The sequence below is a fragment of the Panthera leo genome, chromosome B3, assembly GCF_018350215.1.
Source record: "Panthera leo isolate Ple1 chromosome B3, P.leo_Ple1_pat1.1, whole genome shotgun sequence".
Taxonomy (NCBI): domain Eukaryota; kingdom Metazoa; phylum Chordata; class Mammalia; order Carnivora; family Felidae; genus Panthera; species Panthera leo.
In genome coordinates this window covers 112958212-112969493 of record NC_056684.1, presented here as the reverse complement: position 1 = coordinate 112969493, position 11282 = coordinate 112958212, and the positions used below count along the sequence as shown (strand labels likewise).

At 42.9% G+C, this 11282-nt stretch overlaps 2 protein-coding genes across 6 annotated transcripts in view; one reads left to right on the top strand and one right to left on the bottom strand.

The window, feature by feature from the left end:
• The first annotated feature begins 311 nt into the window (after positions 1–311).
• Positions 312–9169, top strand: PIGH (phosphatidylinositol glycan anchor biosynthesis class H). Of its 2 annotated transcripts, none has more exons than XM_042943574.1 (4): positions 312–592; positions 5387–5596; positions 6070–6150; positions 7500–9169. In XM_042943574.1, exons 1-4 carry the CDS (start codon positions 413–415, stop codon positions 7590–7592), a joined length of 564 nt encoding a protein of 187 aa, XP_042799508.1. In that variant the 5' UTR covers positions 312–412; the 3' UTR covers positions 7593–9169. The 2 variants fall into 2 exon arrangements, with proteins under 2 accessions (XP_042799508.1, XP_042799507.1); XM_042943573.1 differs by having other exon boundaries at positions 315–592; positions 6067–6150; positions 7500–9165.
• Positions 8183–11282, bottom strand: part of PLEKHH1 (pleckstrin homology, MyTH4 and FERM domain containing H1) — a 52967-nt gene continuing 49867 nt past the window's right edge. For all 4 annotated transcript variants that reach the window (XM_042943569.1, XM_042943570.1, XM_042943571.1 and 1 more), the window contains one exon: positions 8183–10359. In XM_042943569.1, coding sequence (XP_042799503.1) covers positions 10198–10359 — 162 coding nt within the window. In that variant the 3' untranslated portion in view covers positions 8183–10197. The remainder of the gene's footprint in view (positions 10360–11282) is intronic.

Below are 11282 nucleotides of genomic sequence, written 5' to 3'. Positions count from 1 at the left end.
ATTCACCGCTGTACCCTTGGCGCCTAAAACTACCTGGCTCAGGAATGAATGAATGAGTGTATACCTGTGGATCGATTCCTTAGAGCGTACTCTGGCTTAGAAATAGAAATCAGCTTGCCGAGAGAAAGCGCAACAGCGCTTTTAACAGCGGCTTCAATCGGCAGGCTGAGTTGGCCCAGTGCAGTCTCTGCAGTAGACAATCACAAAACCCCGGCCCAACCTAGCGGCGAATTACAAGCCTGGATCTGCGCCACACCTCTCGTCCCGGAACCGCGGCTGCGCCGAGCGTGAGACAGGGGCGAACGGGGCGGGGCCGAAAGCCGCTCTCCGGAAGTGGGTCCAGAGCCGGCGAGAGTTACGCTGGCGGGCGGTCTAGAGCGGCGCGTCCCGGCCGGGAGGGAGCGAGCGAGACATGGAAGATGAGCAGAGCTTCTCGGATATCTGTGGCGGCCGCCTGGCCCTGCAGCGCCGCTACTACTCCCCGTCCTGCCGAGAGTTCTGCATCAGCTGCCCTCGGCTCTCGTTGCGCTCGCTCACCGCTGTCACCTGCACGGTGTGGCTAGCGGCCTACGGACTCTTCACCCTCTGCGAGGTAACGGCCGGTCGGCCCCTTCCCGAGGTCGGAGTCGGGGGCTCGGGTTTGGAAGGGCCTTTGGGGTCTTAGGGTCGAGTCTGGCCCTCCCGCCAGACCCTCCCGCTGTTGTAGGGTCGGAGGGCGGGAACTCACTGGTTCCGCTGCTGCACAGCTATTTTCTTTACGTTTAGTGGTTTGTACTCCTGTACTTTATCCCTCTCACGGGTCGTGCTCTGCTCTGCGGTTCCACCTAGCATACAAGTAGCCCTTGCACGACAGTCTAAAAGTTTAACTTTCATGTGCTGTACGTAGTACATGCTCGCAGTAATTCAGTTCCAAGAGTTGAGAGAACTATTAAGTGGATCGTCCTCATCCATCATTTCCACTCCTAGAGGAATCACTGTTAATAATACCTTAGGTCTTAGGAAACTTGTCTTTGCCTCCACAATATGTATGTGTGAACACACACACACACACACACACACACACACACACGTTGAGAGCTTGATAATTCTTCCTAATTTCTGTTTTTTAAGGCAATCGAACACCTCCCCCCCAGTCCCTTCCCCCAACTTCGAGTATTTTCTAAAGAATTATGAAGTTTCAGAGAGGAGTTGTTTCTGTGCTCACTTTCCAGACTCATTCCTACTTTCTGAGCCTCAGTTTTCACATGTCTAAAATGGAATTGCTGCCTGCCAGTCTAGCTTCACCGTTATTGTGAGGGTCACATGCAGTAGCTTTGTGACAGCCCTCAAATAAAAGGAGTCACCTTAATTGCCCTTTTCAGGATGAGTTTAGTTTTAATTTCATATGTAGTGCCCTGAATTGAATATTTTATTCCAGGAGTGATTGACCAGAGCTAGGACTATTTATTTCTGTAATTTGGATATTGTTTTCATTACTGCATTCATTGGCTTTTTTGCCACCAGAGTGTGGTAATTTGGCACAGGTACATGCAAAATTAAGTTTGCTGTAATTTGTACCAAACTGTATCTAAAAGTTGGTTCTTTTTTTTTTTTTTAATTTTTTTTTTAACGTTTATTTATTTTTGAGACAGAGAGAGACAGAGCATGAACAGGGGAGGAGCAGAGAGAGAGGGAGACACAGAATCTGAAACAGGCTCCAGGCTCCGAGCTGTCAACACAGAGCCCGACGCGGGGCTCGAACTCACAGACCGTGAGATCATGACCTGAGCCGAAGTCGGACGCTTAACCGACTGAGCCACCCAGGCGCCCCTAAAAGTTGGTTCTTAAGTCAGTTGAATTGGTTAAGTTGCGAGGACAGTCCTCCCTCCCCCTAAAAAGATTTAATTTATAATGTAGTTGAATTTTAATACTAGCCTGAATTCTGGCCATGTGCCCATGTGAGGTGAAGGGAACAGATATTTATTAAATGCCCACTGATTGCCAGCTGCTTTCCTGAATGCCTAGTTTTAACCTTAGAAGAAAACCAAGGCTCAGAAAGAATAATAACTTATCCAAAGTCACAGAGCTAGCAACCAGCATACCTGGGGTTCAAACCCAGGGCTGACTCTGAAACCGTTTCTTTTTCACTATACTGTCTCCTCCGTGGAGAGGGCTTGCTTAAGCAAAATTTTTAAATAGAAGTCTTTTTTATGCCAACTCCTTTTTGTACTCTCATCCTGGTGTGTCCCACTTACCTCCATCACGTGCCCGGGGCTCAGTAACCTTATCTTCCTTTAAACTCTACTGCAACACTTCTTAAGGGCTCTGTGTACCAAAGTTTCTTACCTTTCCTTGTGTTCAAAACTGTTTGTCAGAGTAATGAATCTCAGGGGTGAGAAGAAGTCTGATGAAAGAATTTATAAAAACATGAGACTTAATTTCAGCCCAAATAAATACTGAATTGTTAGAATTTCAGACAGAAAAATGAAGTATAAAGAATGCAGGCAGTAATGAAGTTTTGAGCAGGGATTACCTTATTAAAAAACTGATATGGATTAAATCCTCTAACATTTATTGTTCTTCATCCCTTCTTTCCTTCTTGTTTTTGAATTCACAATTCTATTAAAATTGTAGGTTATTACCTTATTCCAACCAGGAATGCTTTTCCCCCTTCCTTTCCTCAACCAAATATATCTGTCAGTAACCATCACCTCTCTGCACCAATGAAATCCTTCCTTGGAGATCTTCATGGGATATCCTTGTGTGCCTTGATGTCTCTCTCTCACTCTCTTTTAATCCTTTCTTAGGCACAGTTTTCATAGTATTCTCCAAAAATATTTTATATGTATTAATTTTGCCTCTAATACATCTGTAAGGGCCAGGACTGAATTTTATTTCTCTGTATTCATCCATAATGCTTATTCAGTTAAGACTGTGAACCAGACATTGTACTAGATACTAGACATTTAATTAACTCAAAATAGATATTTCTGGATCACCAGAGACCCTGCATATAGATTTTTCTACCCTCCATTCATTAGTCAACAAGTAATTATCAGTAGAGAGGTCGGCAAACTTTATCTTTAAAAGGCCAAATAGAGGGGCTCCTGGGTGGCTCAGTCAGTTAAGTGTCCAACTTCGGCTCAGGTCATGATCTCGTGGTCCACTGTCCATGGGTTCAAGCCCTGCATCAGGCTCTGCGCTCATGGCTCGGAGCCTGGAGCCTGCTTCAGATTCTGTGTCTCCCTCTCTCTCTGCCGCTCCCCTGCTCACACTCTCTCTCTCAAAATAATAAATAAATATTTTTTAAAAAAAGGCCACATAGAAAATATTTTAGACTTTACAGGTCTCTGTCTCATAGTCATCTGTTTCTTTAACAGTTCTTTTAAAAGTGTAAAAATCATGCTTAGCTCAGGGTGGACCAAACAAAAATAGATCACGGGCCCAAACAGACTCTTGATCCAACACTTAACTATGTGTTAGGTAGAACGAAGTAGAAAAGTATTTTCAGAGAAAACCAAAGGCAGCCAGTAAAGCAATAAAAACATATTTTATTCACTATTGCAGTAGGAGAAAAGAGATCTCAGTGTAGAATTGGGCTCAGTTCTGAATACAGCAAGGACAAGTGGGAATTTATAGCCAAGGAGCACAGTGGGAGTCGATGGAAAATGGCTAAAAAGAAACATCAAAGGTGAAGGGAGATTCTGTCTAAATTGACATGATTCTTGCTAAAGGCAGGTGAGGGTCATCAGATTCTTGGTACAGCCTGTTGGGTAGTGCAGGCCCAATAAGGATGGACACCGAGGTTGAGGGTTTAGAAGAGCTTGACTAGAGTTAGGTCAAAGAAGGCATCATGTCAGTCATAAAGAATAAGATACTTTGCCTTTCGTCGGTTAAGTGTCTGACTTTGGTTCAGGTCATGGTCTCCTGGTTTGTGAGTTCAAGCTCCACATTGGGCGCTGTGCTGACAACAGGGAGCCTGCTTGGAATTCTTGCTCTCTTCTCTTTCTCTGCTCCTCCCGTGCTCATGCTTTCTTTCTCTCTCAAAATAAACTTAAAAAAAAAAAAAAAAAAAAGGATAAGATACTTCTTGCCTTCAAGGAATGACAGTAAATTACTGAATCTCTTTTGAGAGATCAGTCAGTGATTTTTTTTCTCTGTGCCATCCTCCTAAATAATAGCTTTTTTGGGGGAAAAAAATAATGGCACATGAAAAAACATACATCAATTGAAAAACACATTCAACTTCAAAAGGCTGTAAATGTGGTTTTTTTTTTATTTATTTTTTTTAACGTTTATTTTTGAGACAGAGACAGAGCATGAACGGGGGAGGATCAGAGAGAGAGGGAGACACAGAATCTGAAACAGGCTCCAGGCTCTGAGCTGTCAGCACAGAGCCCGACGCGGGGCTCGAACTCACGGACCACGAGATCATGACCTGAGCCGAAGTCGGACGCTGAACCGACTGAGCCACTCAGGCGCCCCTGTAAATGTGTTTTAGAATCAAAGGAATAAATACCATTTTTGAGCCCATAACACATTAAGTTAGTCATTTCAGCTACTCAGTCACAACCCAAAAGAACTAAGAGTCCTAAATGATACAAACTTTATTATTTAACAAAACAAGAAGTCAGGAGGTTGGAGGGCTCTAGAAGGCAGAAGAGGCTTGGTTGATTTTGATTCTTTTCATATTCCTGCTCTTCCACCCTTGGTGTACTCTACTTGTCCTCAGCCTGGCGTTCTACATTTGTCTACAGTCTGGCAGAGTAGTAGTAGCCCCATAGTAGTTCCAGGCATCAAAACTTTTAAGAGGAAGGGACCTTCTCTTCCTTAGGTCTCTTTTTAAGACGGACTTCATTTTCCAGAAGCCTCTCCAGCAGACTAGCCAGAGTTGTGTCATGTGCTCATTTCTAACGCAGTCATTGGCAGAACAAATAGGAACCAATCATGATTCACCCCCAAGTTCTATTAGGAAGGAGGAGGGGGCTGTTGAGTACTCTCTGCTACCCTGTGCTAAGCATCTTACTATGAACTGTCTGGTTTTGCACTGTCTATTCTGCTGATGGAGCATGAGAGAAAATGGTGTGAATCCTTAAGTTTCAGTTTTGGAAGAAAAATCTCTGAGAGTGGTGCGATGGTAGATACTGTTTTGATGGAGGTTCTCCTCCAACACCTATCCATTTACTGCCTGGATATATTTCATCATCTGCTTTCCCAGCACACAGCACTACAGAGCTGAAATAAAAGTGATTTCCTCTTCCTCCATGCATGTTCTTCTCATCTGTTCAACTCACAGCAGAATACAGACTTTTTTTGGCATTGCCTAGAGGGGACCTGTTAAACAGCAGAGATCTGTGCGGGAGGATCACTTGGTAATCTTATCGCCTGTGTCTGGCTCTCTCTTCAGAACAGCATAATCCTCTCTGCTGCCATCTTCATCACGCTCTTAGGCCTGCTCGGTTACCTCCATTTTGTCAAGATTGATCAGGAGACCCTGTTAATCATAGATTCCCTTGGTATCCAGATGACCTCATCTTATGCTTCAGGCAAAGAAAGCACTACCTTCATTGAGATGGGCAAGGTGAAGGATGTTATCATCAATGAAGGTATTTACATGGTAAGTAGTTGAGTAGTATTACAGGTTTCTCCCATGGCCTTTGCCTGGATCTAAATGAGTCTTACTTAATACCTAAAGTGTTTGATGTCACAGAATTAAACTTGAAGACTCTGTTCCAGTATTGTAGTGTTTCCTTTATGGCTAGCGTGTCTATAAACCTTGAAAGTGAAATTTCTACTGAAAAGGTACATTCCTTTATTTTTAGAGATATAATAAGTTTTCATAGATAGGGAGTCAGCATTTCAAGTTTATTTTTTAGCCTGATTTCAAAATCATCTCTGGTTGTTGCTGCTGCTGTTTTGTCATTTTCATCTAAAGAATGAGAATATACTCCCTCACTTCAAAAGTGATCAAGTGTTCTACTACGTAGAGATAACCATTTATAAAAAAGTTTTTAGCCTTCCCTCGAAGAAAAAGAAAACAAAATGAGTTTCACTTAGATTTCTGCTATTTGGTTTATTTTCTTGCAGCAGAAGGTGATTTACTACCTCTGCATTTTATTGAAGGATCCGGTGGAACCACATGGGATATCCCAAGTAGTACCTGTCTTCCAGGTGAGCACAGAACACTTGTCTAAAGTTTCTTCAAAAAATCCGTTACCTTTCCCTGCTCTCTGCATATCCATTGCTACTTATATTCGGTAGGAATGTCAACTTTTGTTGTCAAGAACGTTTGAGGACACTTGACAGCTACTTTTAGTGAGAGTTAGGATTTTAGTTATTTCAAAAGTTTCTTTCTGAAGCAGATATAGGTTTTCAGAAATACTATGAATTTATACAAATTTTAGAGAAAAAATATATAGGAATTTCTGCCCACAAATCACCATTCATCTACTCTGTTAGGCTGCCAATATATGCTTTTACATAGATGTCATTGATCTACACATACTGCTGTATACTTTTTGTGTCTTGCTTTTTAAATCTAATATACATAATTTCATGCATCTACAGAGGCCATTATACTTATTATTTTAAATGGTTATATTATCATGTTGACTAAGTTTATTTAGCCACCCTACTGCAGGGTTTTGAAATCATCTCCAGGTTATTTTTTGTCTTGCTCTTACAAAATTTTCTCATACAAACATGATTATAGTAAATTACTTTGTAAGTATATAAAGTATTTATGTATATAGTTAACTGTCTTACTGCCCTTTTTCACAAAAAATTTAAGGCTGCTAAGTGAAAATTCTTTTGCGTTACAGTTCAGAATTATCTTGTTAAAGCTTATGAACAGTATCGTAGATTTTTACAGTTTGAGATTTGGCTTCAGAGATTGGACAACTTTACCATACTTTGAGAATTTGTACCTGTTTTTCATAGTCTTGGCTAACAGTGGATTTAGTTACTTGTTTACTTTAGTATGTAGGTAAAGGAATTTAAAGTTACTAAATTGCTCTTTAAATGACAAAGATACTTTTCATATTTCCTTGTATTACCCACCAGTATTTCCTCTTATTTAAAACTATCCATCTCCTCTATTAATCAAGTAGAATCTAGATATTGATTATGCATTTGTAACAATTTATATATTTTGGGTAACAAATTTTCATTAAATACGCTTTCCACATATATTTTTCCCATTCTGTGACTTTTCTGTTAATTTTGGTTGTATTGCATTTCACTGTACAAAATATTTTAATATTTACATATTAAATTGCCTTTCTTGCCCTTGAGGACTGTTTCACAGCTGTGAATTTCCCAAGAGGGTCTGTCCTTGTTATTCCTTTTGCTTTCTTAGCCAGTAGGGTGCCATCTGGCCTGAGCTTCTGCTTCTCTGGGCTCACGCCTGAGCCCTTTAGACCCCTGATGTGCTGAGAGATTGAGGTTGCACATGGATGCAGCACCAGTACACGCTCTCTTACGTTCATCTTGACTCTGCATTTCTCCCCTTTGGAATTCAGAGTGCCAAGCCCCGCCTGGACTGCTTGATTGAAGTGTACAGGAGCTGCCAGGAGGTCCTGGCACACCAGAAAGCCACATCAGCAAGTCCATGAGTCCCAGCATTCAGAAGGCCAGTATTGTCTTCCATGGGAGATGACTCCTAAGCCATAGTGGCTGGTTTATTTTCTGTATTCTAAACCATCGGGTGGACACAGTCCTAGGAACCAGTATGGATGCAGTGGATCTCAGAGCCATAGAGCAGGTGACTGGAAACCTAACTCATTGTGTGATGTTGAGCAAAGTCCTTCTGTGTATTGTAGTGATCCGCTTGTAAGGTTTTGCCTACTTTACCAACTAGGGGGAGAACTTAAGAAAAGACATGTCAAAAGTAATGTTAACAAAGAGCACTTTGTGAAATTCCTAAACACATTCAGGTTTACTTTTTGTAGAATTTCTGGAGCAAGACCATGGGAAACTGACATCAGCTATCTTAAGAAACATAATTTCCAACTACATAGTACCCCTGTATAAAAGTTAAGGAAAAAAAAAAAGTCAAGCCGTTCAGGTACTGGTGAGTAGGAAGAAATGTCCTACAAAAGACTAGTCTCTGTTCACCTAGCTCCTTTGTTCTGTACAGGGTTAATTTATGATGACTCTCTTAATAAATCGATCTCCTTCCAAAACATACACAATAATTGCCTGGTTCACAGACAGTTGCTTTTTATTGACATTGAACACGGCATTTCAGTCTTGGATGTCAGGCACATTAATACTCTTGTTACTCAGCATTGTCTATGATTTCAAACACTTCTTTTGCCAAGAGGGATGGGACAAAAGACCAGACAGAAATTCAACTTTGGTTTCCAGACAGGTTAAAGAAGGATAAACACACAAACTGCAGAAGCTTTTGATTATAAGGCAGTATCTTCTGTACTTAATACACTATGGGAGAATTCCTGAAAGGCTGGGAAGGAGCTAGGGTGGGGGAAACAGCTTGACCCCCAAGTTCAGTGTGAACGCAGCTCCATTCTTGCTTTTTCCTTAGGATCCTTTTTTTTTTTTTTTTTTTTTTAAATTCCCAGGTAGATAATATTATCCTCATGGGCGTTAGAGATACTCAGGATTATTATAAAACTAGAGCTGTAATTCCTTTTACATCAGCTCAGGAGGGGTTATTCAGGAGACTGTGGTACATGTGATGTTTGAATTGTTCGAGGTAGAAATGTCTCAGCTAGATCTCATATCCTGGGGGAAAGGCAGCAACAGAAACGGGAGACGGCTGTAAATTGCCAGCCTTGCAAAGTCAAGTTTAAAAGACAGATGCTCTAATGTGCTTTTTTTTTTTTTTTTAAATCATGTTTGTCAGTTTAAAGGGTGAGGGGGGGAAGCTTATAGCAGCTGAGGTGTTCAGATGAACTAGTTCCAACCTTGAAGGCTTTGCAGTGTGCAACACACACACACTTTGTGGAAGTCAAAGGCTTGGTTCCTGGATGCTCCTGCTCAAGCCACACAGTTTTCAGCCCTTGATTGATAAATGGTGAGACTGCCTTAGAGCTATGAAATAAAGCTCAGCTTCTCCAATGGCACAGAATCAGAGTATAAATGAACTCTTTCGTCTTTCTGTTTTCTGTTAGGGGAGGGTGGAGGCAAAGATCATCTCCTTTGCACTCAGCAGAAGGCCTCAATTGCAGAGAGATATTTATATCACCAGGGTGCTTTCAGGCTAGGACAGGTATCACCTGTGTACCTTCTGCCCTTGGACTAATTCCCAGCAGAAGTTTGCCATTGAGTCCTGAGGAGCAAATTCAGGCCCATGAGCCTGGATTCCGTTTCTGACTCATCTATGATGGCCTCACAAAACAGCAAAAAACAGTGCATTTGCTTGGGTTTTTCAAAGAGCAAGGAAACCACTGGTGACCATCCCATCCTACAGCAGGAAGCATAGCCTTTGCTGAGCCCTGGCCAGTCATTAAAATGAGACAGGGAGAGGTCAGATTGGACTTAACTCCCTGACCTTGCTTGCACCCAGTTGGGCTCACAGAGTGTGAGGAAGAACAGCTTGAATCTCAGCAGGGATAGTGCCTTTTCCTTGTCCTGCAAAGATAGGAACTCTTGCCCCAGAGGGGCACTGCAAATGCCTACTCATTTGCAGTGGGGAAGGGGAAAGGTGAGTCTATTCCTTTTCCTCTAGCCCTGCCAATACCTTTCCCATCTGGAAAGGGAAGTCCAGTTTTAGTGAGTTCTAGGCTTTTGTCACAGTTCAGGTGAATTGGAAATTTTAGTCCTGTCTTGTTCAGGGATGTTGGGAAAACTTCAAGTATAAATCCCCACATAAGGACCATATACAATATAAAAGATACCATCCTTCCTAAGAGTATCAGTGCAGAAAGCTCTGACTTATGGCACTGACGCCCTCAGTAACTAGTAACATGGACCATCCCAGTCTTGTATCTAGAATCGGGCAGCATCCAGAGCTCAGTATTCTTGTGGGAAAAAAAGTGGTTTTTATACTGGGTCTGGATTTTTAAAAGTTGGGCCCTGAAACATGATAAGGCACCTAGAGAATGAAGGCTTCATGGAAAGTGAAATAACACATTTCACAGAACAAGCTGGGGGAGGGCTGTTAGACCCCATCACAGTAGTATCACACCCCAGGACACCAATCTCTAATCACAGAGGCACCAGGTGGTTGGAGGGGGAAAGGGGTAGGAGAAATATTCACAGCAACGTTGGCCCTCTGGCAGCACATGGAACAGAAGCAAAAAACTGCTGTCTGTCCAGTTCCCGTAGCTGTCGGGCAGCAGGTGGGTTCGTAGGTGGGTTCACAGTTGGAGAGCAATGGTTCATGTAGCTGGCCATGATGAAGGTAGCCTCTGCAATCTAAGGAGACAGCAGAAACAAAGGAATTGAACTAGCCTTGGCCTGAATCCTGGCTTTCTCCCTAGCTGTTATACTAGGTGTATAACCTTCCTGGGCTTCAGTTTCTTACCTCTTAAAATATCTGGGAGGTTCAGAGGCTCAGTGACACAGTACCTGTTAGTCTGAAGGGCCACTGGCGCACAGTACCCTCCTGAGAACAGGAGGAGCAATATTCTCTGCTTACCTCCGAGTGGGGAAGTGGTCCTTCCTGGAGGAAGGTGTCTGTATAGCCTCTCCTATGGCAGGGGTGGTATTAAAGAGAGGAGGAGGTTTGGGATACTCCAGTTTTACGATTAAAACAACAGGGTCTCCAGTGACTTTCAGAATGGAATCAGGAACTATTAATCAGAACTTAGGTTTTGGAGCCTTTATAATTGTTATTTTTGCTAGTCAGTATTTCCTGTACTGAGTAGGAACAAAGCTCTTAAAGCAGTCTTTGGGACTGTCTTAAAGACCACAAGGGGGGGGTGGCGCGTGTACAGACTGTCCCACTTTGTGACTAGTGTTGGCAGAGCCCAGGAGAAGGTGACAGCACACTGAGGAGGACGCTGCCCTGGCCCCTGGATCAGCTGAATGAAGAGCAAGTGGGCCCCGCCTCAAGCCTGCGTGGTGCTGGGCTGCAAGGGCTGAGAGGCCCATGTGGAGAGCATGGACGTAGCCGGACCAGAGTGCGTGCCCTCCTGGCCAACCCCTCACTGATGAGCTCACCGGTGACTATTGAGATGCCATGCTACCTGAACCCTTGGAGGACTGACTACAGACAAGGCCAAAAGTTGTACCTGGGACAGGGCCCTTCTAGAGTATGGTCGTCATAACCCCAGCATCCTTTCCTAACTGCAAGCCCACCTCATCATACTAGGTAGATCTGAGTAACATGTTTTAGC